General features: G+C 50.2%; 1 protein-coding gene across 12 annotated transcripts in view; it reads right to left on the reverse strand.

Moving 5' to 3' along the window:
* Positions 1 to 27,701, reverse strand: part of ZNF185 (zinc finger protein 185 with LIM domain) — a 57,802-nt gene that overhangs the window by 8,994 nt on the left and 21,107 nt on the right. For 11 of the 12 annotated variants that reach the window (XM_057717779.1, XM_057717780.1, XM_057717778.1 and 8 more), the window contains 7 exons: positions 20,200 to 20,304; positions 19,084 to 19,182; positions 16,892 to 16,987; positions 16,082 to 16,171; positions 11,393 to 11,590; positions 3,470 to 3,667; positions 1,010 to 1,123 (listed from right to left, as the gene is read on the reverse strand). In XM_057717779.1, coding sequence (XP_057573762.1) covers positions 1,010 to 1,123; positions 3,470 to 3,667; positions 11,393 to 11,590; positions 16,082 to 16,171; positions 16,892 to 16,987; positions 19,084 to 19,182; positions 20,200 to 20,304 — 900 coding nt within the window. The remainder of the gene's footprint in view (positions 1 to 1,009; positions 1,124 to 3,469; positions 3,668 to 11,392; positions 11,591 to 16,081; positions 16,172 to 16,891; positions 16,988 to 19,083; positions 19,183 to 20,199; positions 20,305 to 27,701) is intronic. The other variant, XM_057717786.1, reaches the window with a different exon arrangement.

A 27,701-nucleotide genomic window follows, 5' to 3' on the forward strand; every position in this document is an offset into this window, starting at 1 on the left:
AAGCAGGGGTCCAGGGGAGGGAGGACCCCCATTTTGTTTGAAGGAAGTCAAGGAACTCATGGGAAGGCCTGGGGGCAGAGGTGCTGGTGCTCTTGCCCCCTCAGGGCAAGGAAAGCAGGAAATGGGAGCTGCTAGGCTGCTGAGCCCACTGTGGACTCGGGCTGAAATCAAAGCCCATGAGTACAGCCTGATGTGTGTGGATTTGAGAGCGCTAGAAAGAGGCTCCCTGCAGCCAGTGGTGGGACAATCCCCTTCTAAGACTTCAGTCCAGTGGACTTTCCAGCCTCCTTTCTGACCACATTTTGTTCCCCTTCTGCCTGGGACCAAAACTGCCTCTAAGTCTCAATCCTAGACTGTAAAATCTCCATCAGAAATGTAACCTCTTCCTTCTTAATCCTGGAGCTCCAGAGGTTGAGAAGTCACCTCACCCTGGACAGGCCCCTGGCAACACTGGAAACAAGGTCTACCTCATGATGGGCTCACCATGACCCCAAATTTGGCCCCATTTCCATGCCTGACAGCAGCAGATGCTCCTCTGATCACACACACACACACACACACACACACCCACTCAGCCTCCTTACAATGGCTCCCTTCCTGCACTCTAAGACGGTAGGTGAAGCCAGGAGCACAGGTGAGGCAGTGGGTATGAGCCTCTTCTCACAACAGATAACGTGAGAGAGACAGACATAGGCCCTGGCCCCAAAGGGACTCCTTCACCCTTCACAAGCATGTTCCCCAAGAAATAATAGCAAGGTCTGAATGATGGCAGAGCCCTAAGAAGTGCCACCTCAGCTTTTCATTGGGAGACTCCGTCCAGGCCCACACACAGGAGTTTATGTTAGGCGAATTTGGGCTACACTCTGTGGCCCCTTGACCAATGGGGCTGCTGAGAACTGGAGCAGGCACTAGAACTACTGTCAGGGAAGTAATGTGGGATAAAAGCCGAGCCCTTTAGCTCCAGGGAGGAAATAGCCCGGAGAACATCTCCCAGATTGTCCCTTCTTACCTTGCTGTTGAGTTGGACTCTAATTCACTTGGGGAGGCTGGCATATAAACATGAGGCTGATCAGAGGTGGTAATGATGCTAGCAGTGACCATACAGCTCAAGGGGTTTCTCATCCTGAAAGAAGTGGAGGGAGGGACAACTGTGTCAACACTGAAAGCTGACGTCTTCCAGGGTCAAACAGGGTTATCAGGGGCTAATACCAAGACTGTCGTTTTGATGAGTTTAAAAGAATGCTGACATTTTTGAAACAATCCTTGAAAATCACTGAGCTTTTGTTCTTTGAGGCTCCTGAGATCAATAGGTAGAAGCACTCATTTTATAGATGAGAAAACCCAGACTATGTGACCCAGGTCACACTGTAAGTCAGTGGCAAGACCCCAACCTTCCAGTGTGTGCCCAGAACTACCCCTGCAGCCAACAGCCTGGGCCTGTGACTCACTTGGTTGCAGCAGAGTTATGGGGCTAGTGCAGACTTGACAGACACAGCCCCGCTCACCTCCTCAATGGGTGGGACACTCCCTTCCTGGAATGAGTTCCCTGCCCCAACCCTGCAGTGAAGCCTCTGCAGAACATAAGGCTGAGAGAGAAAGGGACAAATAAATTTAGGCATCACCAAGGAAGAGATCTGGATGGACCCCAAGGAAGAGATCTGGATGGACCCCATTCTGGAAGTCACCTGCCACAAGAAGAGGCAGGAAACTGACAAGTATAATGGTTTTACTCAATCTCCATCCCTTGGTGTAACACACAGCCCTTGGCCTGAAATTGGACCTCCTAGCCAGCACACAAGGCCTTTTTCTGGCCAGGCCCTTACCTGCTCTTACTCTGCCTGCTCCTGGATCACCAGTCCCATATCAAAAGCTGCTACAGCTGCCTAATACAGTTCAGGGCATTCTCTTGGGTTCCATCATTGACTCTTCCCCATTTGTGCCATTCACCTCACAACGGCCCCCTTTCCAGCAGCCTCAGCCCGGTTCGATGGGCACACACTGCCCTGGACTAATTCTGGCTTCTCTCCAACGTGCTGCCACTCAGATAATGTTCTGCATCCACCTGGCCTAAGCTTCAGGCTATCACCCCTTTGCCAGAGCATGCAGTGCCCGGGACTTCAACTAGTTTAAGAGTGGGGACAGTAGGGAACAATCATGATCTAGCACCTGCCCACCTCCCCAGCCTCATCTTCTCAGACTATGTCATGTACACCCAACCTCTCTTGTATGTTTGTACATGACATCACTTTCTCCTCTGGGAAGCCCTTCCATGGTACCTGCCCTCTCACCCCAGGCTGGGTGAGGTACCCTGCCTCAATGTGGCCAGTTACCCTGTGCCTAGTCCTATGTCACTCTAGGACACAGGAATGCACCATGTAGACTGGAAAAGGTAGACTGGCTGGGAAGGAAGGCTCTGTAGGAACCTGGAAAGACAGGTGGGAGATAAAGTACAGACAGTGAGAGAGGACTGAGTAGAAGAGGAGGGAAACAGCATCCATTTCTGACTGAACAGCTAGCAAGTGTCTGGCATCCTCTGATCCACATCCAGCACGATAGTCGAGGGGACAGAAGAGCTGAGGGGGCAAGGAGACCTGAAGCACAAGGAGGAGCCAGCTTATCAAAAATGGAGAGCAAGCACATATAGCATGGTGATTAACAATACAGGCTCTGGGCTGACTGCCTGGGTTCTAATGCATGTTAGGCCACTGCCTGGCCGGATGACTATTGGCTAGCTATCCAACCTCCCTCCACCTCATTTTCTCATCTGTAGAACAGAGTTAATAACAGCACCTCTTCCATAGGGTTGGTATGAGAATTATATGAGTGAGGACACATAAAGCATGCGAAGAATGCCTGCACATTCTCAGCACACAACAGATGCTAATGGTTATTACTGTGGTGTTACTGCTGTGCTATTTGTTCATTGATGCACTGTGTGCTTCTTCAGGGTGTGGTTGGGGGGCCTGGCCACCTTGTTCAGTGTGTATATAGCCATTATCTACAACTGGTTCACATTAAGTATTTGTATATCTTCTTTGGGTTACTCCCAAACTCATGGCCACTTTGGGGGAAGACCTCTGGGGAGCTAAGGGAACACTGAAATGCTGCCATACAAGATCACCTTGGTGGCTGTGGCAGTGGAAGAATTTATCCACACCATGCACACCTTCCTCAGAGATCTTCCACCCCCGTGAATGGCAAAGGCACCCTGTATCCCTCTGCCAACCAGGTCTTCATGCTCCATGTGGCTGCCACACAGCATGGTTCTCTGGGCACCTTCTCCAAACTCAAGCCCACAGAGCTCTACCCCTGGGATACTCACTGCTGGTCAGCTTCCCATGGGCTCCTAACCCACCAAACCTGTCGAAGGTAACTGGCATGCATAATGTGTGAGGGTTTGTTGTGGGCTGTGGCCCCTGACAAAAGTCTGGTTCAGGCAGGCAGGAGCCCAGCACAGAGTAGCCCTTACCTGCTGGCTGCGCTGTCCACTTCCAGGCGCTGCTCAGGACTTCTGGGGCAGCTCTGCTGCTCTGGGGTGCAGAGGTCTGCAGGCTGGTGGGTGGGTGCAGCTGGGTCTCCCCGGTCATCTCGCAGGACTCCAGGCCTCTGCTGCCAGGCGTCTCCCACCTTGGTGACCACATTCTTCTCCTCAAAACCAGCCAAGGTGCTGAGGAAGAATGAACCCTTGGTCACTGACTACACACCAGTATCCCATCCTGTGGCAATAGCAGGCTCCTCTGCTGGAGGGTGGGGCAGGGAGGAGCCCGGCATGGCCCCCACCTCGGAGAGAGCTCGTGTCCTCCCTGGGAGGACCCCAGCACCTCTGCTCCCCTCCCAACGACAAAGGCCACCCCTGAGAACACGTGATGACTTCAATGAGGTTTTAAAAGACAAAGTCTTCTCCTCGCTGGAAACAGTGACATTTCTGTCCCCCTCGTTCTGCTGCCGTCCCTTTCTCCAAACTTTCCCAGTCCCAGTTCATCTGTCTTGCCTAAAAAGTCCCAAGCCATCCTGTCCTCTCCAGAGGCCACGGTGCTGTGAAGGCCCATGCACAAAAGCCCAGCAGGGGCCCAGCTCTCTGACCAGAGGCTTCTCCCCTAGGCTGCCTTGGCTGACTGGGTGGGGGCGACGAAGTGGGAAGAGAATCGTCACGACTCGCTACATTCTCAAACCGGCTGGTGACCCTGCAATGCGGGGGGAAGGGCCATGAAAACCTAAAGGCTCCCCAGCAGGCCCCAGAGGTGCGTCCCAACCCATCTGTGATCCTCGCCTGCCATCTGCCGGCCGGTATGGGCAAGGCCCAGAATAAGCCCTGTCAAATCCGAGCTTGCCCAGGACAGCCATTTTCTTTATTGATGGTTGCCATTTCCCGGTGGGCACCGCGGTCCAAGATCGCGGCTGCAGGAAATGGCGGCTAACGCATGCGCACACATGCCAAACTGCATTGTGCATGAGCCGAGGGCACGCACGCACGCACGCACGCACAGGGGCGCACGTAACGTTGTGGGCCCTTTGATGATTGCAGTTTGGACTTTCTTGTCTTTTTTATTGCGAAGTAGTCATAGTTATCACTACGAAGCAGTAGCATTTTCATTCTTTTTTTTCTTCCCCACACATGAAAATTCTGGAGTGAGGGTCCGCTTGCAGCTCATAAACTGCCCCTCTCCCCTCGGCTCAATCTGATGAAGTTGCTGCCGCTACACTTCCCATCACTAAGTCTGCGGATGGAAGAAGGATGGAAGCAGAAGCGAGGGCTAATAACTTAGACGCCCCGTTTAAAGCAAACAAAAAGGTCTTTCTGACCTTCACCCAACACCCCATCCCCCGCTCTGCCTCTTCTCGTCCCCCTGCAACAGCCAAGTTTCTTGAAAGCTGTGTGCACTAGTTCTCACTTCTTCATTCCCTCCTCCCTGTTAACTCTCCACAGAAGCTACCATTGCTTCCCAATATCCCAAACTAACTCTGCTGTAGGACCTCTCTTCCCCCAGGTGCCTAGGACCAATATGTTGCCCTCTAGGTCCTGCCTCCACTGGGGACTCTTCCAGGGCCTCAGGGAGCATAAAAACAACAATATGAAGCTGAAAAACCTAATTGGAAATTCTCTGGATATTTTGTCCAGGTGGAAGAACTTTGGTGATACCCCAATTGACTGATTGCTCCTTGGCTGCTCACCCAAAATTTAGTCTACAGTCTCCATAAGATTGTATATCAAGGCAAAAAATGTTAAAGCCTCCTGTACAAATATTAATAGGAAGCTTTAGCCTTCATGTTGAGCAGGTAACCTCAACTTGTCCCATCTGCCAGAAACACAATTCTGATAAAAATATAAAGTGTGGCAAAGATGAGCACCAACTCTTACATAAACCAATGAGTTTTATATTTGTGTTTATACCTAACACATGGCTGAAAATTTAGAATTAAAGCCATAAGATTTTTATTTGAGTCTGTCTGCATGTTTATGTACACATGTATGTTATATATGTGTAATATTTTCTTACATCTGGATAGAATTACCAAGTTAACTTACAAAATCCCTTATCCTTTATTCCAGTTGACTTAGGGATAAATTAGCACTTATATGAATTAAATATTCCTAAAACTCATAAGGAAAAAATTTCTAGTACTTTGAATGTAAAAAAGAAAAAGTATTCTTATAAAAAACATGAATATTTAAAAAATTCAAGTTCAAACAATTTAGGTAAATCCCTGGCAAACAAGACTAGTTTAATATTGTTACTTTAATTAAAACAGCTATGCCTTGTGAGTTATCAATGTTACATATAATACAAGCATATATTTTTATTCTACTTGGGTATATTCTTCCTAAACTTAAACAGGTTAACTAGTGAAACAACCTAGTATTACATCTACCAGATGTTTAAGATTATAAAAATATAAACTTGATTTTTACCAAATCAGTCATTATTCTGACAAACTTTATTTCAATGGTCATAATGTAATTTAAAATCTTAGACTTATGCAGAATTAAATTAACTAATAGATATTCATTACATACCTAGGTGATTTCTAAGTAAGATAAAGTACTGAAACATTAATTACTAAGCCTAATCTTAAGTGTATATACTTTTTGCTTCTTATTTTTTATAGTACAGAGAGGCTGTATTAGGATGTGATAATAAATGTATTCATTTGTCAACATAGAAAAATACTATAAAAAAGTATATAACTATAAAATTTTACGAGATATATATTCGTAAGCTTTACTAGTTTGCTACAAAATGCTGGCATATGGCAGACATTTCAAAATGACCTACCTTGTAATTTTCTCTGTAAGACAGAAATTACTCATAGTTAAAAATTATAAATAATATGTATAAAAGAGACTACTACAAGTAATAATGGCAAAGGAGAACAACTCTGTGTGCACGATATGCAAATATATTTTTATTAAGGAAAAATAACAGTTTTGTCCTAAATTAAAAGTTACTGGTTCCAAAAAATATGTAAAATGAAATGTAAATGGGTATTTTTAAAGTTATAAAATGTTCACAAAAAAGAAATTTTATTGTCATGGTCAAAACTGACTAAAATTTAATGAGACTATTTGTAAGATTTTTTAAAAAGAGCTCTAGTATCAATTATTATACTGATGCAAAACTAAAATTTGGCTTTCTCTCTGTTAAAATAACAAAATTTTATTGGATCATTGGTCTGCTCTTAATAAAGAGTATAAATGGTCTTTCTTTCCTCCTGAGTAATCTGTCTAAACGACAAAGCTTTCATGTCTTCGCAAACTAATGTCCTATCCTTTATGTTGACTTTATCATGTCCTCAATTTTTAAAAGGCTTTTTAATTTTAAAGGAGCTAAGAGTCTTTACAACCATGTTACCCCCATCTTTACCTTAAATTTTTTGCCACTTTGATTCAATAGATAACCAAGTATTATTTTTCACTATCCCATCTTATTTAATCAAATGTTCAAACCTCCTGATAACATTGACATTCTGCCTTGCCCAAATCAAATCTGAAATATCTTTTACAACTAATACTGACACTGGGATTTCTCAGAGGGCAGAAAGGATTTATTTATTCTTTCACCTTGTAACAAGAGATGTGCTAAAAATAATTAGGTTTATTTAATACTGTATAAATTGCATGGGAAGCATTGTCAAATCTAATAATAATAATAATAATAATAATAATACTGAGCCCTTCCTAAATTAAATTTTAATGGGTAAAATGTTAATTATATAAATATTTACAAAATCATACAAAATTCTTAGAGATTTGTCAGTGCCCTCACTGTCCATGATATGCTTCTATCTCTCAGAGTCCTGGTGCTGCCCTGCCTTGTCCAATATTAGTCAACAATGGCACAATGTTACCAGTCATAATTTCAATTATTTTTAAAATGTTAACTTCGCTGCAATTTTACCTTTTAAAATTTAAATCAAGTGTATTCTAAGCCAGTGGGTTTCAATTGGAAATTCATATCACTTACCTATGGAATTTTGTAAATAAACAGATGTTCAGGACCTTTTCTTCACTGGCAATTTGATTTTGTTTAGCTCCTAAATCTAATGGATTTGAATATGTTTTTACTACCATGTCTGCTCCTTCACTGGCTTGAAGCTTTCCCTTTCAAAAGGGCATTGCTACTCCTATTGCTAAACTTTTGTTTGAACCAGTAACCCCACATGAGGAATTCTGATTCTTTTGAGTGACTGAGGAATCTGTTTCACCAGTTAAGTCATCCAAGAAATCCAAGTTCTTCCCCTATACCCCAAATTACATTGTCTTTGTTATCCTCTGTTATCTGAAATGACAGAGCTATAAAAATTAAAGATGGTTAAACTGATGGAAAGACAATCTCCCACAGCCTGAGGTTTTCCCTTGGCAGTGACTGTCTTCTGGTCCTCTTCTGCTGGGCTACACCAAAGGTCTCTTTGTGAAATTATATCCAGCCCACACATGAGAACTCTCTACTCTGTCTTGGCCCTCAAAGATTCTAACTTGGTCAATTCAGACATTCTAAAATACTGACAAGGATTTTTTCTATCCTCCCTCACAATTCTGCTGTTATTGTTGCCTACATCCCTACAGTTCTCACTCTGTGCCCTTCTGTGTTTCTTGCAATTCCAGGCTAGTCAAGGCTCGTCCACTAGGAGGGTGCATTGACTAGCTTTCCTCCTGACACATGCCCAGTCTGGGGCTGAGGAACTGATTGCTACTTGAGACTATTAGCCTTAATTCCCTGGCTCACAGACTACAATTGCCACCCTTCCTGATAAACCTAGTTTACTGAGACACCATGCCAGTGACTGGACCCAAAGACTGGAAATGGAGAACCAGTTGGGTCTGGAAAGAGGGCTTGTCCACAGCCACACCCCAGCATGCTCCAGGACTTGTACTACTAGAAGGAAGAGAGGGCTACTTAAAGAGTGTTGTTGCTCACCTCAGAAACAGCACAGTGTGCCATGGGGATCCACTCAGGCTGGCCTAGGCAGAGCCTCCACCTGGAAGCCAGTGTCTTGCCTCAGGTTCCCCTGTCTGTTGACCTGTTTAAGCATGCTGCCTTGGCTTGATATGTCCCTGGACTGGGCATTTGCTCAGCTGGATCCAGGCAGTGCAGCAGCAGCGTGGAGATACCCTGCCCACCACGTGGGCTGGGAGGAGTCACATACTCCACCTAGCCACGTGCTTTCTGACTTGATGCTTCCCTCTCCCTCACTGCTCTCTGAACTCTGGGTCCATTATACTTACTAAACAGTTCTGTCTCCATCTCCACAGGTACTACGCTAGTCAGTACCTGTGGAGCCCCATCATCTCTTACCTGGAGGACTGGAACTACTTCCTACTATTCTCCCTCCCTGTAGTCTGCCCACTTCCAGTCCATTCTTTTCATTGCCACCATAGAGATAACTGTAAAGCACAAATCTGACCACATCAATCCTATGCTTAAAACTTCTCTGCCTCTGTAGCTGGGAATGGACAATGGTGCAGGCACTGTGGAAAACAGTATGGCGGTTCCTAAAAAAAACTTAAAGATACAATTACCATATTGTCCAACAATTTACTTCTGGGTATATATCCAAAAGGACTTAAAGCAGGATCTTGAAGATGTATTTGTACAGCCATGTTTACTGCAGCATTATTCACAATAGCCAAAAGGTGGAAACAACCCAACTGTCCATGGATGGATGAATAGATAAACAAAATGTGGAATGTGCATATTATGGAATATTATTCAGCCTTAAAAAGGAAGAAAATTCTGACACATGCTACAACACTGATGAACCTTTAAGGCATTACGACTAAGAGAAGGATGCCAGTTACAAAAGGACAAACACTGTATGTTTCCACTTCTATAAGGTACCTAGAGCAGTCAAATTCATATAGACAAAAAACAGGATGGCATGTGCCAGAGGCTAGGGGCGGAGGGGATGTTGTTGTTTCATGGGGACAGAGTTTTGCAAGGTGAAAATAGTTCTGGAGATTGGTTGCACAACACTGTGAACATACTTAGTGCCACTGAGCTGCACACTTAAAAATGGTGAAGGTGGTAATTTTTATGTTATGTGTATTTTTTACAACCATTTAGAAAGAAATCATCTTGGCTCTCGGTCCTCTGGAGAAAGCCCAAGTCCTTATTATGGCATAAAGGTCTGACTCTGCCCATCTGTGCTTGCGATCATGTAGTTTCTGTCCTTTATTAGACTGATGTACTGTGTAGTGTGTTGCTGTCTCCCACACCACCCTCAGGGTCAGTGATTCGATAGGAGAACTTCCAGGACTCAGCATATAGGCATCCTCACAGGCCCAAATGACCTTACTGCATCTCTGCACTCTGATCAATATCCTCGCCAGCCCGCAGCTAGTTCCCATAAAAGTTTGGGGCCATCACTACATGCAGTTGCCCAACCCTGAAATCTCAGGAGCAGCCTTGGCTGCCACTTGCCCTCACCTTTACCTTTGATAAGGCAACTTGTCACCTACCCGTTGACTGGGCAAACAGCCTCTTGACTTGTCTCCTGCCTCGTGTTGCTGTATATCCCTGGGTCTGATCCTATGCAAGTCATGCCTGGTCTTCACATTCTGCTTTGCAAAAGCTGTCAGTGGCCCCTGGGGCCCTCAGCCTAGGAGCAGGTCCCTGCCCAGCCCCGCTCAGCACTTCCCACCAAGCCACCCATTAACCCTTCCTTCACTGCAGCCACCCTGACTCTGTATTTCCTTCACAACATATCTGTCTTTCTGGCAAAATCTACCAGCTCCAACCTTATCCCAGTTATAGAAAGACTCTCCTGAAACCCACCCCAACCCTCCAAAAACCCCAATCACCTCCTCCTTCATCTATAGGTTGCACTTTTTACACTCTGTCTTGCCAGATAGCACACTGAGTAGTGTGGCTGGAAGTCCAAAGTTGTTCATTCAGTATCTCTGGTCTGGGCCTCTACAGGGTCTGGAGCCAAGGATGGACAAAACAATCAAAGACAAGTTGGATATTCTTAAATAACAAAACCTGGTATCTAACAGGTGAGCCTGGCCCTAAAAAGAGCCTCCCATTTAACTATGGAAACTCCATGTATAAGAACCCCAATATCATGACAGTGGATGAACGTTTTTATTTTATTCCTGCAAGAAGAGCCACAGATGCCATCTCCTGTCTCACGGGCTGATGAAAGACTCGACTCTTCCCTTCTAGCATTTTTGTCTCGCGCGAATCTGCAGAAGTGGCAAGTGCTTTCATTTGTTCTCCCTGAAATCTCCAAGCAATACAGGCCTGCTCTGTTTCAATGATTTGTCGGCACATCCGTAAGCTGTACAGAGCACAAGTGTAGGGGCCAGCCAGCCAGATGCCATCAGGAGAGCCTTGACTTGAACCACGCACAGCCACACCACAAGGTCACCTCCAGTGACAGTCACATTTGCCCTGTCACTCCTGCATACCACACACCAACACGTCGCCAATCACAATCCCACCGCCACTGTTACTGCCACTGTCAGGGCACCTCACGTTCTCTTCCTTGTTGTGCTCTGACATTCTCCCCCTCTCCCACTCTCTCTAATTCTCTGACAGACCCGTTTTACACACACAAATAGCCCCCACCCTACCTGAGACCCACCCCCAACCTGCAGTGCTCCTATACTTTGGAAGATCTCCGTCCTCTTCCACACGTCACAAATTAGCGAGGGCTTCAACCTCTGGGGACAGATGACTGCTCCCATCACAGGCCCCACCTCAGCTCCTTGCATCACAAGAAGCCCCTTGACACTGCTCCACACCCAAGGAGTCTCCACCCTAACCATCTGGGTGTGCAATGAGCCAGGCACTATCATGGATGTGGGGCACAAGCAGATCCCACCTCGGTCATGACCCCTGACAAAAGTCCGGTTCAGGCAGGCAGGAGCCCAGCACAGAGCAGCCCTTACCTGCTGGCTGCGCTGTCCACCTCCAGGCGCTGCTCAGGACTTCTAGGGCAGCTCTGCTGCTCTGGGGTGCAGAGGTCTGCAGGCTGGAGGGTGGGTGCAGCTGGGTCTCCCCCGTCATCTCGCAGGACTCCAGGCCTCCGCTGCCAGGCATCTCTCACCTTGGTGACCACATTCTTCTCCTCAAAACCAGCCAAGGTGCTGAGGAAGAATGAACCCTTGGTCACTGACTACACACCAGTATCCCATCCCGTGGCAATAGCAGGCTCCTCTGCTGGGAGGTGGGGCAGGGAGGATCCTGGCATGGCCCCCACCTCGGGGAGAGCTCGTGTCCTCCCCAGGAGGACCCCAGCACCTCTGCTCCCCTCCCAACGACAAAGGCTGTCCCCAGATGCTTTTGTCATCCCCTCAATCCAGCAAGGAGGGAGTGGCTTCCCAGCTCTCCTCAGCATCAAGCTCTTTGTGAGATCTTCCTTCTTTTCTGGCCTCACATCACACCTACACTTGCACATCCCTCCCATCCCCATCCTAAGGTGCTTCCAAGGGACTTGTTCTCACTGTTGGTGCCTTCCACACATCCCATGTGATGGTGCTGCTGCCTGGTGGCCTCATGCACCAAAGATGTCATACGCCCACTGGCCAGGGGCCAAGACTGACTGAGATTATTGAGACCATGAGCTTAGCATTCCAGAAAATGAGTATCTAGCTCACCATTACCTTGATCCTGGCCTATCCCGAACTCAACCCTTCCAACATCAGCAGCCTGCCTCCAAACGCAGGTGGGGCTATCTCAGGACAAGAAGATCACACCACTAGCTACCTCCAGTTCTGGGACTCTTTATTCACGAAAGTTAATCCCATACTAGGCAGGCTTGCTGCCTTCAAGCTGGAATAACAAGGGGAGTGGAGCTCATACCTTTTGGAGAATATGCTCTTCTCAGATAATGCCAGTCCCTTAGCCAGCAGAATGCCCTGACACACCTGCCCCACCTCTGACTCTGACATGCAGGCTTGCCCTAAAGGCAAACCAAGAAGGCCAAGTGTTTAGAGACAGGGAAGGTAATACTTCTGGCTGTAACTAGATCAAAGATCCAGAAGCCTAATACAGCTACCGCCAATTCTGGACACAATCACACTAAGCGGAAGAGAACAGATCCTTCCGCTCTTGCACTACCTCTGTTAGACTCCTCCAATGGTTGACAGCAGTTGTCCACAGTGAATAAATGTGCTTAAAGTTCACCTGTTCCTAATGCAGAAAGAACATAAACCTGAAAAACTCCAGACTTGCAACACACAGGCAAACTGCATGCTTTTTCTAATTTTTGTATTAGACTTTGGATGTAAAGTCTAATAGAAAAATTTAGTAGGGAGGGGGTGAGCTACTCTGTGTCTTATTAAATGAAGTCAGGCCAATAAGGCTGGTAAAGGGGAGCAGAGGCCAGCTTTCTGAGTGTCCTTAAATAGTTCTGGTGGAAAGAGGTATTCCTCTGGGACCGGTTTATTTAGCTTTTTTATAAAAGGAGAATCCAACATTTATGTAGTACTTTGTGCCGGGAAATGTCCTACATACAAACCCGTTTAACCCTCAAAACAACCCTGAGTGGTAGGATCTATTATGGCCACTATTCTACACGTAAGGAAACTGAAGGGACAGAGCTTATGTCTGAGCCCAGGCACAGGAGTCCATGCTCACCATACTATACCACCTCTTCCTGTACCTGTCACGTACTGTGATGAAGCAAAACCAAGTTAGAGTTCCTCGACTTTGGGACATCTCTACTGCTCTGCAAAATGTCCCTGCCCACCCCCTCCCCCACCTCTTGGGAACGAAGCCCCTTCCCCACGGAGCCCCAGGGCCCAGAGCGGGCAGGTCCGCCGGGGTCCCTCGCGGTTGGAAGGTCGAGCCGCTCTCCCCGCGTGTCCACTGCTCCCGGCCCCGGCCATCCCTGAAGACCAGCGCCCAGGGTCCAGAGACCACCGACACCAGAGCACCCCGCCAAAAGGCCCCTTTGGCTCCTTGCGGGCACCCAGCGCCCTTCCTCTCTCCCGCCTCCGCCGGCACTGCGGCGATGGTGCACACGTGGTCGCGGGGACCGCTTCCGCCCCAAACCTGGGGACCCCCCGCGTCCTCCACCCATAGGGGGAAGGGCAGCGCCAGCCCAGGGCACCCGAGTCGGGAGGCCCGGCACAATTGTGATCCTCGCGCGCCATCTACTGGCCGACGCGGGCAAGCCCGCGGGAGGAGCGCCTCCAAAGCCTCTCAGAGCCCTGTCCCAGGGTAGCCATTTTGCTGTGTGGACGGTCGCATTTCCCAATAAGCACCGCGAGGCAAACTCGCGGCTGTAGGAAATGGCGGCGCGCGCAGGCGCACACGCGCCGGACACAAACGCGCACCCTCCCGATGCACGCACGCGCAGGCGCAGAGGCCACGGTCTCACGCTGGCCTAGACCCAAAGGCGTGCAGGCGTACGCGAGTTGGGGACGCACGCGCAGGCGCGCACGTGCAGGCGCGCACGTTCTGCGCCGCCTGCGCAGATACCTGCATAGGCTGTGGGGACTGTGAACACCTCATTTTCCTCCCAAACCAGACTTTGATGGCTCCCCATAGCGGTTGTGACAGCTCTAGGACAGGGTTTGTCAGCCTCGCCATTATTGACATTTTGGACTCTATACACTATAACTGTGGTGGGAGCTGTCCTGTGCACTGTAAGACGTTGGGCAGCATCCCTGATCTCCACCCACTATTTGCCAGTAACACCCTATTCCCAGTTGTGGCAATCAGCAGTGTCTTCAGACATTGACAAGTGACTCTTGGGGGCTGAAGGTGGGGGAGATGCCCCTGGTTCAGAACCACTACCCTAGAACTATTAAATCTGTCTCTCTGTATGGGTCACAGGATGCTTATTTAAAAAAAAAAAGCCACTTCCCAGATGATTATGAAATGCAGCCAAAGTTGTGAAACACTCATTAACTCATCAAGAAAGTTTGTTTTGATTTTGCAAACTTTTAATCAGAGGAAATTAGTTCTAAGTCTGGGCGCTAGAGTTAGCCAGATCTAAAGTCTATTCCTAGCTCTGCTCTTCACAGGAGCCCTCCGTTTCCTCCACTGTCAAATTACATAACAAGAAGCCAGATCCTTCTCCAGGTTTGGGAGATATTACATGAGATAATGCAGATGGCATGCTGTACACATTAACCATTGGACAGCTACTGGTTCTGGGTCTTGAGAATAGACTCCAAAGAACAGATTGCATAAACTAGTTTTTTAAAGTTTTTCCTGGGGTTTTTCTTAGAGCCTCTTGAATTGGGAGTCAGCTCTGCCATTTGTAATGCCTTGACAAGTCAGTTAACCTTTCTATGCCTCAGTTTCCCCATTTTATCCATTTTACAGAGTTGCTGGGAAGAGTGTAAAGCACCTGGCAGAGCACACTATAGGTGTCGTTTTTTGTTTTCACTGTTAATTGTCAGTGCAATTTGAAACCAAAAAGTCACATAATAGAGCCTCATACCTTAGAGATCCGTTGCCCATCCCACCCCCAGCATCACAGTTGACATCACAGGTGATAAATGTAAAAAAGTAGATGTAATGTGGTGTGAAATTGCAAAAATTCACTCACTTTTTAAACATCTAAATCAGACCATGTTCCTCTCTGGCTTAAAACTTGATATAAGATCCAATCTCCCTCTCATGGCTTACCAGCGCCCAGTTCCATCTATGGTCCCCCTCACCAGGTAGGCTACTCTATGCTTTGGAACCTGCTAAGCATGTTCCCACAGCAGGGGTTTTAAGTTTGTGTTTTCCCTATATGCAGCTGTTTTCTCCTTGTTCTTCATAGAGTTGCTGGTTCCTTCTCTTCCTTAGAGGAGCTCTCCTGAGTCGCCCCCCTCCACTCGTCTAAGTAGTATCCTCCTCACCACCATTACTTTCTATCTTAGCACCCTGGCTATTTCTTTCAGACCACTGTTCTTCCCAGGAGTCACACAGACCTGACTTCCAGTCCTTTGCTGTTCATTATAGTTAGGCGCAAAGCTCACATGATTGGGGGCGTGGGGTGAGGGGAGGACTGTATGAGACACTGAGTACAGGGCTGTGCACACAGTAGGTGCCCTGAAGTGGAGTAGCTGTTCTGATTAGTAACAATATCTGATACTAAAGGCCAGTCAGTGCCTGCCTACCTCGACAAGCTTCCTGTTCCACACTCAGCTACTTATAGTACCCAGGAAACATCAAGTTGTTTAGAGTCCTTTGTGCATCTTGTACCCTTTGCTTGGAGGACTCCTGTTCACCTTTGAAGATTCAGCTCAAAAGTCACGTGTCCCACAAGGCTGTCCTGGGGCCTCCTTCCCCTGTGATAGTCTGGGCTGGTTTTTGTCCCCCATCACCCGTGGCTGTTTTGTCTGTGTGCTCCAGCCTCCAGCACAGGGCAGGTGCCATCCAAGTAGTTGCTAACTGAAAGAGTGGGTGACTTATTGACTATGGAGGACTTTCTGGCTGGAGCCAACAAAGCAGTGGAAGGTTCTGTGGCCTCAGAGGCAGAGGCCAGAGGTTTCCAGCTGGGGCTTCAGCCCTCACCACATCCCTTGGGCCAGCTCACGGGCCTCACTGTCCTCACCTTCCCAGCCAAAGGCTCATGCACACTTGAGCTGCCTCTCTCCACCGCAGAAGCTCAGCACTGTTGGCTGATGCCTTACCCCTTTGGGTCTGTCTCCATGTCCTCCAGGTCTGCTGGGCTGTTGCACTTCCTCTCAGCCAGGACAGCAGAGGCCGAAGTGGTACCAGAGCTGAGGGAGGAAGCACACAGGCCTGCTGAAGCCTCCGACCAAGGGAGACCGGGGACCCAGGTCCTCCCCTTCCCAGCTGCATTCTCACGGGAAAGGGGAACCTACATCTGGCCATGAGCAACATGGAACCCCTGGGGAAGTGTCCTCCTAGTTTGGGGTTCCAGAATCCTTGCGTGACTTACACCTTCTGGGGCTCTGGGGGAATCCAGAAAGATGGTTCCTTACTAAATGCTCCACACAGCCACAGGAAAATGGTGGATTTGTAGATGAACCAGGAGAGAAGCTTGCAGCCTGGGAATGCACAACCTCCTCCCATTTCACCTTTGTGCCTCCCCAGCCAGCTCCACATGCTCCCTGGGACTGAGCCCTCTACTGCTGGCTGGCTCCCCCTGATTCCTCCTAGCAGGGTCTCTTCACAAGGTCTGTCTCCCAACGCCCTTTTCTCTGTCACCTCAGCTTGAGTCCCTGTGGCTCTGTGCTGCTGACTTGTCTGGGTCCACTGACTTATCACCTGTACCCCCCTCCCACTGCCCCCGGTGGGTGGGTTCATCTCCAGGTCAGGGCCCCTCGCAGCCTTCCCTGTCCTGTGGTGATCACCTGATGTGAAGATGGCATGGAGCTGAGAAGCGCGAGGGGAATCCTGAGGTGCTGGAGGTAAGGATGAACCCTGAAGGCCCTCTGGCAGTGGGACTGGTCATTGGGCAGTTGCCCCACCCTTACCTGGTGACTGATGGTCCAGGCTTGCAAGGCTGTGAGTTGGCACTAGGCACCTCCTGATCATTCAGGAGAGGGGTGAAGCCAGCAGGTGAGCACAGCCTGTGGAAAGAGGCCAAGCCCAGTCTTGGTTCAGGACTTTGAGTCTTTATGTCTCCTACCCCTGAGACGGTGGCTTTTGTCCCCGACAGATGATGGGAACTGAGGAGTTGCTCAAACAGACGCTCAGGGCACAAGACTCACTCACATCTCACAGCTGACTGACGCCGGGACAGCGTGGCCTTGACGTGAAGTGCACGCTCCCTGGGGGCACATTACTCTGATTCAAATCATGGCTTTACTAACCTCCTGACTGTGTGACCTTGGGCACGGCAACTGACCTCTTTGGGCCTCAGTTTGGTTGTCAGTGAAATGAGGTGATAACTGTGTCTGCCTCATGCATTTTCTGAGAAGAGTAAATAAGTCAATAGATGTCAACTAATTAGAATAAGGCCTAGGTCCCAACGTGTGCAAAAGTGCTCCTGTGATTATTACTGGGCCCTGTGGCCATTGTAGAAGCAGCAACCCTTTGCAGTCTGTCTGTACCCATCAACCTGATACAGATTCCGTGGGTGCTGTCTTATGTAGCTTTCCCAGGTGTAGGCTGAGTTCAGTGTCTCTCGGTGAATCACAGCATGCTGAGCAGTCACCCTCCACTTGAACAGCATGCTCACTAGGAGTTCCTTGTGTTTCTTCCCAAACCCACTTACGCCAATTATTAAGTAAACTCATGAAAATGAATGGAGAAGGAGAGTGGCTGTTTTTTTCCATGACACACACCCCTTTCTTTGCAAAGACCATAAAAGCAAGTCTCTTAAAAATCATTGTCAAAATAACTATAGAAGTGACAATGCAAAACACTGTGTTAAAAGTCATAAAAATCCAGAAGATTCTTCAGATAATTTTGCAAGTTAATGTGAGCTTTGGCTTCATTTTGAGCAAACTGAAAGCAGAAAGCAAAGACTTCATTTTGTGAGGGGGCATAGGCAAGAAGGATGTTCTGGGTAAATATTCGAAGACGAAGCAGTCAAGAACCAAGCCCAGTCATGTTGGACCAGGGAATGGAGTCAAACTGCAGGACCATGCTGGCCAGCACCGTGACGTAGGCTGCAGGTGTCGGGCTCTTGCACTGTCCTCCCCACTAGTGGGAGCTCAGAGAACCGAGGCACCGGCCGAGGAACAGCGGGCAGAGGCTGGGGCCTGCCATCCTCTTCCCGTGTTGGCTTGTGCTCCTGATTTGGAAGTTGGGGCCCAGGGTCCAGGCATCAGTTTACTTTAACAAGTAAAGTTAGTGAGGGCAAGGGGCTCCCGGTGGGCTTGGGCAAGTAGGGGCAGCTGAGAGGGCCAGTTGAGAAAGCAGGCATTCCCTCCTTGGCGAGACTGCTATAGGGCAAGGGTGCCGGCTGGCAGCATGCCTTAGTGGCTCTCTGCAGACACCGGCTCCACCATTCCTCTCTGGCCATCTACTCTGAACCACAAGGGCTCTAGCACAGCTTGGGGCTGAACTATCTGTGTCAACATCTGCACACCTTAGCCTTTGTCCCCAGGGATGAGTCATGCTTGGTTTGGAACCACTTGGGAACAGGTGGGGCCTTGCCACTCTCCAAATCACCTGAGAAAATGGTCCCTTACTCCACCCAGGTCCAAGAAGTCAGAGCCCAGCTGGACACTCTTGTCTCCTACTTTGTCTCACCGGGGCCACTGCTTTCCCCCTCACTGAACCTGAGAGCAGAGCTGGCCAGAGGAGGAAGGTGTGCAGGGAGGAGGCTTTGGGGCTTCTGGAAGGGAAGGAAGAAGGCAGCCAAGAAGCAAGAAGGCAGTGATTCATCCATCATTCCCTCCTTCTGCACATGTTCATCCTTCTGGCCCGGGCCCACCCTTGTGCCTACTTGGGAGGAGCTTGAGAGCCAGTGGAAGAGGGTAGGAGAAGGGGCAAGATTTAAACACAGGTAAATCTCAGAAGTGGAAAGTCCAGGGACAAAGGATGTGGTGGTGGTGGGAGTGCTGCGTATGGGAGAAGCAGTAAACAGGACTTTGGGAAATGACCAGTGCCCCACCCCCAGGAGCCCAAGCAGTTGTGGTGCCTTGACCCTGGCCTCTCACCAGGAACATGAGAGAATGAACAACTTGGGGCCACCAGCCTCCTCCAGGTAGCTCACCCTCCTCTCCCAGAGCTGATGTCTGCTCCAGCCAAGCCTTCAGGTGGGGAGCCCATGGCTCCGGATCCCACGTTGCCATCCCTTGACTGCACACTTGATCTGTTATGGGAAGAGAAACATTTGCTGACTGATTGGGTTTTGATTTCACCTAACTGAGATGTCCTGAGAGTGGGCCTCAAGGACAAGAAGCCCAGGCCTTCAGCTGCCACCATGCACTGCTCCAACTGAAGCCAAGCTGATATCAGCAGTATTTCTGTTTTTTTTTTCCCCAAACTTGATGGGCTGGGAGCCAGAGTGGAGCCAAGAAACAGAACAAAGTGGCACAATGGAGGCCCAATGACCAATGGGGCCACGAATAAACCATAGAGCCCAGGCAGAGACAAGGTTCCCTGAATAATCCTGGGTCCCCTTCCCTCATTCCCAGGCCTGGGGCTCCACAGGGTCTAGGGCTGCATACCAAGAAGACAATGGCAGGCAGACCAGGCTGTAGGCTCTTATCCATTACTGGCTACCAATTTCCTGTTGAGGAACTGCCCAGTTCTTAGCCACTGCTCACCACATCCAGGATCCCCTGGTCTGGCTTGAAGGACAGGTCAGTGGGATGGCTGTGGGATGGCTGGGCACAACCAGCCCCTCTGGACTCAGCATCCCCTGATATCATTCTGCCTCCCATCTCCGTGCCCCCTCCACATCTCCCTTTGTCTACAGGCCATCCTGGAAGGCCCTGGTAGATGCTCTGCTGGGGTCCATGCATCCTTTGGTCACTGACTTCCCCAAACCTCCAGCTTGGCAGCCTTGCTTGCCCTGGCTGTCCAAAGGGTTGCTTTCAATGGAGTAAAAGCACAGGGAGGTTGGGCCAAGAGCTAGGGTTGGGGCGGCCTGCCCTAGAGTTTTGTCCTTCTCTGTAACTGGCTCCCTGAGGAATCTTGGCAGGGGCCTGTCCTTCTCCAAGCCTAATGCATTCATTCATTCATTCTTTCCACAGATATTCATTGAGGACCTGCACTGTGCCAGACACTGGAAACACAATGAGGAATGGCACAGTCCTGGTCCCAGCTCCATCCACTGACCTTGGATGGCGGGCCACATGGTCTCCGTGTCCCTGCACTGAGTTACCTTTCAGAGTCTGCATCAAGGTCCTTGAAGACCCTTTCACCAGTCAAGTCTCTCTTGGGCTCTCTGGGGTTGGAGGCCTCTTTGTCTTTGGAGCCTGGGGAAGACCTGTGGTGGAAAGAAACAGAAGTTAATCACCCATCAGCCACCCACACTTAGGTGGGGGCAGTTACCTCATCGCCAAATGCCAGCTTTCTCCAAAGAGCTTAAATGCTGATATTGCAGGATTGGCTAATTATCAAAATCTACTAGCAGCTACTTTTGATTGAAGGTCAGACTCCTTTCTCATGACTCTGCATGCATTAGCTCTCGACATCAACCGCATGACATGATCACTGTTCTTATCCACGCCCACTTTCCAGATTAGCAAACTGAGGCACAGAGAGCCTGGAGTGACTTGCCTCAAGTTCCACAAGTAACAAGGGAAAAAGCTGAGATTTGAACCCAAGTAGTCTGACTTCAGAGTTCCGGACTATAACCCTCTATGGTGTAACACTGATCCTAACTCCCAATTCAACTTCCCTCTATTCTGTCTGAGGTCATCAGGGAGCCTCATGGTGTCAAGCCCAACAGAGACACTCCCATCATTTTCACCATTCAGGACCACTGACCCAGTGCGCCACTCCCGCCTTCTCTTCCCTATCCGTCCCTCAGGACTCTGTGTCACTGCCTCCTACCTTCCTTGCCACACCTTCCCTGTCTCCTCCACCTATTTCTCCTGTTCTGCCCCCTAAATGTTGATGTTCCTGGCATTCCTCTCTATCTGTATACTCTGCCACCTACCTTGGTCACCTCCTCTGTTCCCATGGTGTCAACGGTCATTCTTAAGCCAATGATGTCTGCCTGTTCCCACCTCTCCTCTGTGCTTTGATCTGTACCCCCACTGCTTCCTGAACTGGCCCTCAGGCAGCTCACCCTCAACATGGCCAGAACTGATCACCCTCTCCAGCTGCCCTCAAGGCAATGACCAGGGAGCTGCCACCTCCATGATATGATCTGCGCTCAGTTTGCTGGCTCCTCTCTCCTCGAGTCCCTTGACATTGTACCTGTGTAAACATCAATATTGAACCCCATTATTTCCACTCTTCTCCCTCTGCATAGAACATGGAATCTGAGGAAATCTCTGACCTCTCTCCCAAAGCTCAACCACAAACCCTCAAATGCCTCCTGATAATTTGCATTTGGATGCCTACAAATAAACTCATCGTGTAGTCACTTGTAAAGTACTAAGTATTTAATAGCACCCCCTCCCTGCCCCTCCCTCCATCCCCACTACTGTAGTGAGTTATGGAGCAAAAAAAGTGCTGGGAGGGAATCAGGCAGCCTGGGTGGGAGTAATAGATCTGCCTGTTCTTGGCCGTGTGACTTTGAGCAACTTACTTAATCACTCAGGGCTTCAGTTTCCTCATCTGTAAAACAGACACAGTGATTGCATCTACATCCTCCATGTGGATACGTGCTAGACTGTTTAGGGCAGGGCAGGGCTAATTGAATTCTAGCTTTCCCTCTTTCTTCCTTTTCTCCAACTTGACTTTCCTGTCGCGAAGAAGGGGAAGGGCGCTCCAGGGGATCTCGATGGGCTGTTATAGCTTTGTTATTCCCAGACAAAATGCCAGAGACCTTATGGGGCACATAGTGCAGACCTTCCTCAGGAACAACCTGGCTTCCTCCTGCATCTCTTAGGGTCTCTTTGCCTCTGTTTGTCAGGGACTGGTCACCTTAGAGAAACCAGTGAAGCCGCTTCCAATGTTGCCTTATTAAAGACATCCTCACACTGGGTGATTCTCAATCATTCCAGCAATAAATGCTACTGCAGTCCTGTTCTGGGCTACGCTTTGGGATCTCCAGAAGCTTGGAATTCTTGGGGCAGGGCCACCTGTGAGTGGACAACTGTGACTCTGTGTGGAAGACTCTGGTGGAGGGATGAACACAGCGCTGTGTGAGCTCAGCACGGAAAGCCTCTCACAGAAGCTGCTTCAGAAACACAGGCGAAGGAGGTGCTGCAGAGGGGAGATATCTGAGCTGAGACTGGAAAATGTAGCTGGGAAAGGGCATTCTGGGCAGAGCCTACAGCCTGCATAGATGAATGGGACTGGGGGAGGCTGGAGGGGAGGGCCCAGGGAGGGAGGTGATATGGGGGAAGCCCGGAGGTGGGGAAATGGGATCCACCAGGCGAGGTAGAGTTCAGGCTGCAGAGCCTAAACGGGAGGGGGCAGGGTGTTTCCCTGGGGGTTGGTATAGGACGACTCCTGCCCTTTAGAAATGGCACCCAGGTAGAAATAAGGAGATTCTGAGATGTGGCAAGTGATGGAGGAGGCCTGGCCCCAGGAGAGGGCAGTAGGGATACAAATATCTCTAAAATAGAATGGACAGGACTCAGTGCCTGACTAGGGCGGGGGTGTAGAGAGGGAGGAGCCAAGGAAGTCAGTCGAGGGACTCAGAGATCCATCAGGACTTATCTTGGATGTCAGTTCCTCCAGGAAGCCTTCCCTAACCACCCCCACCGCCATGCTGGAGACAGGCCCTTGCTTGGAGCTCCCAGTGCCCCAAGGGTTAGCCTGGGCATATGCTCTGGCCTACCTCCCCAGACTCTGGCATCACCAGGCAGGGTCTCAGTCTGTCTGCTTCACTGCTGCACCCCAGGTGCTGGCACAGGAATGCGAGCTGGGTGAGTAGCTACATGAGCAGGAGTCCGAGTGCTGCAGAGAGGCAGGGGGCTCCCTCCACAGATCTGCCCCTCCAGGGAGAAGGGGCCCCTCTCTGCTCGGATCTCCCCTTGGCCCACCCCAGTTTCCCTGGGGCCCAGCTGCCAGCCCCCAAACCCTGCCCCTACCTCTCTCCCTACTGGTTGTGCCCCCCACCCCCCGCCCCAACGCCTCCCCCGTCCCTTGAACTGACAAGGCTGACCCAGTGACCCCACCCAATTCCTGGTGGCCCCCTCACACACAGCTGCCTCAGTGGCCCCAGTGCCTCCGCAAAGCCCAGATCCCCACCCAACACAGCTGGCTCGTCCCATCCACAGGGCCCAGCAGGGTGAGACATCACTTCCAAGGGCTCCTGGCACACAGCACGGTCAGCATCTCAGGCCCTGCCTCACTTGTGTCTCCATCTGCCTCCCTCACCAGGCAGAAAGTCAGCAGTTCCAGCTAGGAGTTGGTCGCTGCTGGGTCCCCAGGGCCAGGTCTGGTCTCCCATGGACCAAGTGCTCACTCCCCAGGACTTGTGGAGTGAAATGAGATGGGGGCAGAGAACCCAGGTGCCTCATGTCTCCCACCAGCCAGCCCCCAGACTTCATCACTTGTACCCTGGCCCTGCTGCCCCCATTTCTAGAATCGTGTGTTAGGAGCCCAGGGAGCAGCATGGCCCCTGTACCTCATTCCTTCCAGATCTGGGGCCACCAGGTGGGGTCCCACCTCAGGTGTCGTGATCTGTAGGTGGACAGTCTCCTCACCTCTTGTGCTGCAGCCAAAGGAGAGAGCCAGAGAGTTGCTGGTAAGAAAGGCCTCCCCTTCTCCATCTGTGCTGGGAGTCCAAAGGCATCCTCTCTCAGGAGCCTCCTGGCTAGTGCAATGGGACATCCAGACCCATTGCCCCCCTCCTCCTTTTTTTGTCTCCTCTTTGGAGTTGAGCCTTCTTGGTGCTGCAGCTGAGCTTCAGCCACTGACCTCCAGGTCCCAGAGGAAAGGGACTGAAGGACCCCTCACCAGTCTCCCATCCTCAATCCCAGGCCCCTTCAGACACAGTGAGGGGCCTGCTGGGTGCAAATGAGACCTCTCAGCCCTAACAGTGCTGCTGACCACTTGCAGAGGTGAGCCCTGCCCACGGCCACACTGCAGAATCCAAAGTGGCTACTTGTGAGTTCATGGGCTGATGGGAACAGATGATGAACAAGATGGCCACGAAACCTAGAGACCAAATTTGAAATGAGAACCAGTGGAAGGGGCAGGTGGGAGACTCAGGGTCAGAGACCAGGTGCCCGTGAGCTTGAGCCCAGGGAGGATCAGATATTCTCAGCACTCAGAAGGTCCCTTTGAGGGTTCCTGTGCTCAGAGCCTGCTCCAAAGGTGACTGCACACAGCCTTCCAATTCCACTGTATTTTTTGCCCCCACTGCAGGGTCTGGCACCCAGCAGGATTGGGCCTTGGGGACGGCTAGGGTTGGAGAGAATCTAGAACTCCCTGGCTTTGTGGGGTTCCCCTTCACTCCAAACCACATGTACCCAGGTCCACATTACAGCCACTCACTCCTTCCTTCGGTTGCCCCTGGCCACTAGGGTACAGATTGGGGTGAGCCCCAGGTCTGCCCTGGTGAAGCCCCAGCCCAGCAGGGGTCAGGATGAGGGCCAAGTGGCAGGGGCGCTTACTCTACTGACCTGTAGGGCTGTGCACAAAGCCAGCCCCAAAGGCACCCAAAAAGCTCCATGGAGGAGTAGCCCAGAGCAGGCCAGTTGGAGGGAGATGCGGAGAGGAGGTGGAGGCTGGCAGGGGTCTTAAATGCAGTGACTAGATGGACTTGAAGTTGGGGGAGGGTTATGTCTTGACATGATCAGCCTGGCACATTAGAAAGGACACTCCGGGGTCTCAGGAGGAGGAGGGGTGGGTGGGGGAAGGGTGGAGACAGGGAGTTGAGTAGTCCCTGATTTGGATGAGCCCAGGTGGCTCAGCTGCTCGCAGTCACCTTGGAGTTGACTGCAACCTAGACTGGGAACCCGTGGAGGCCAGGTCAGTGGGCTGCTCATCTCTGTCCCTCCTGGACACTGGAGATGACCAGAGGAAATGGAAGGGCTGCCAGGGACAGGGCCTCTCCTCACATGAAAGCCCAGTGAGGGCCTGGTGCACGCAGGTAGCTCTGATCTCCACCTGTCTCCATCTGTGATCGCTACAAAGACAGTGTAAAGTACCAGGCCACTGTCGCTGCTCTGTCCCATCTAAAGCACATGGTGCCAGGGAGTGGGAACACGTGCCACTTGGGGACATCACAGGCATTTCTAGTTATGTCAGAGAAGAAATAGGGACCAAACGCTGCCCCAGCTGGCGCCTCTCCCTCAGCATCTTCCCCCTGCGTGATTTCTTCTCAAAGGCCCAGCTCAAATGGCACCTCCTCCAGGGGTCCTGTTATGGGTGGCACTGTGTCCCCCCTAAAAGATATGCTGAAGCCCTAACCCCTGGTATCTGTGAATGTGACTTTATTTGGAAATATAGGGTCTTTGCACAGGTAATTAGTTACGATAAGGTTTACTGGAGTAGGATGTATCATAATCCAATATGACTGGCATCCTTATAGAAAGGGAAGACAGCCATGTGATGACAGAAGCAGAGGTTGGAGCTAAGGGGCACCAAGGACTGACCACACTCCCAGAGGCTAAGAGAAAGGCCTGGAACAGATTCTACCCCGGAGACTTCGGAGAAGCACACAGTCCTGCTGACACCTTCCTTCATTTAGGAATTCTGGCCTCTAGAACTGTGGAAGGACAAATTTCTGTTGTTTAATCCACCCAGTTTCTGGTACCTTGTCACAGAAGCCCCAGCAAATTCATAAAGGGGCCTTCCAGCCTCTCCTCCCCTGCAGCCCTCACCAACCCCACCACCTCCCCAGACCCTAAACCACTGATAACTATAGTTCAATCTGAAGTTGTTGGCCAGTTGGAGGCCAGTAGCTCTTATCCAGTGCGGCCCCAGCTGCCAGTGGGAACACAAGTGACAGTGGCCTGTGCCAAAGGGTGTGCCAAAGACCTGTGCCAAAGGTCAGCTAAAAGAGGAAGAGAAGTCAGGGAGGGAGGAGGGACTAGCTCCTTCTTGGGCGCCCACAGTGGCATTTCCTGCTGAGACCAGCAGGTGGCGATACTGGTCTGTTCATTCGATGAAGGGCTCAGCAAATCAGGAATCACCCAACCATACCAGCACCCAGGCAAAGTGCCAAGGACTTTATGTGCATTACCCCCATTTAGTATTTGGGACAGCCTCTGGAGGTAGGTATCACTGCTCTCTACTTTACACATGAGGACACTGAGGCACAGAGAAGTAAACTGACTTGCTCAAGGTCACACAGCCAGTACAGGGCAATGCCAGGGTTTTGCCTTGTGCCAGAAGCTGTGCTTTTACTCACTGCTCCCCAGCTCTTGTGCCAGGCAGCATGCTGGGACAGAGCCTCCAGGCCCCACCCTCATCAGGTGAGGCAGAGAACCAAGAGGGGGAAATGAGATGAACCCAAGAAACCAGGCCCCATGATGTGTGGAGGGGGGAGGGGAGAGGGCTGACAGTGGAGACAGGAGCTCAGATTTAGACACTCAGTGCTGAGGGGTCTTTGGGGCACCCAGGCAGGTCAGGAGTCCAGAGCAAGACGGGGCATCCTTGTGTGGCACTCTTTCTATTTCTCTCTGAAGTCCCTAAAGGGTTTGCTGCCTAAGGCAAGGGTGCCTCTCCTAGTTAGCTGAGTTTCAGGCCTGAGCCAAGGGGGATGGGGCAGGGACGTGCTCGGAAAGGGACCTGGGGACAAGGCTATTAAATACTCCTTTCCTACTTTACCATAAACCAGCTTTTTTGGAGGTGCTACATGACCCAGGGTTTGGTTGAATCCCTGTTCCCCAGGGGTCTGGGCTCTTTCAAGGGTAAAGCCGGGCCTAGACTTCTCAGATAACCAGGTAGACAGCGGCTGAGCATGGGGGACTGACAGCGGCTCCGCGACCCAGTGCAGGACCTGATGGGGTGGGGTCAGAGAAAAAGGCGGCCCAGCACCGGCCAGCAGCTCGCCGGGAAGCTGCCCCCTGTGGGTTGCAAATAGTTGGCCACTGCAGACGTGATGGAAGCAGCATCACACCGAGCCTCTCTGACCAGCCACTACTGCATACTTATGGTGAGGGGGCACTCCTGCCTTCCTGATGGAGGCTGCCGCTCTGTGAGACAGCTCTAGTGTCTGGAACATTCCATAATCTGGTCCCATTTCTGTTTCCTGGGGCCTTGCAGGCACTTCCACACTTCTAGCCTCCAAAACTGTGAGATAATACATTTCTGTTATCTGAACCACCAGTTTGGGGGCCTTTGTTATGGCAGCCAGGACGAGATAGACAGCCACCTTGCTATGACAGCCAGGTGATGCATAGTGAACATCCAAAGGAATTTTCTGGAATAAATGTTAAAATGCCTCTCAAATGATAATATAGCACAACCTAGTTCTCCTCCTATGTTCTTTCAGAAGGCATCTGAAACCAACATTAATTGCTTTCTTTTATTCAAAAGAGAAATTAAGGAGAATTCAGAGATGTGCCTTGTTTTTGCTAGATAGTGTCCCCTCCATTTACTTCCTAATCCCCAGTACCTCAGAACGTGAGCTTATTTGGAATGAGGTCATTGCAGATATAATTAAGATGATATCATACTGGAGTAGGGTGGCCCCTAATCTGACTAATGTCCCTGTAAGAAGAGGAGGTCAGGACACAGACAGACACACAGAGAAAGACCTTGTGAAGAGATGCAGGGAGAAGACAGCCATCCACAAGCCAAGGAGAG

Source organism: Hippopotamus amphibius, chromosome X (genome assembly GCF_030028045.1).
Source record: "Hippopotamus amphibius kiboko isolate mHipAmp2 chromosome X, mHipAmp2.hap2, whole genome shotgun sequence".
NCBI lineage: Eukaryota > Metazoa > Chordata > Mammalia > Artiodactyla > Hippopotamidae > Hippopotamus > Hippopotamus amphibius.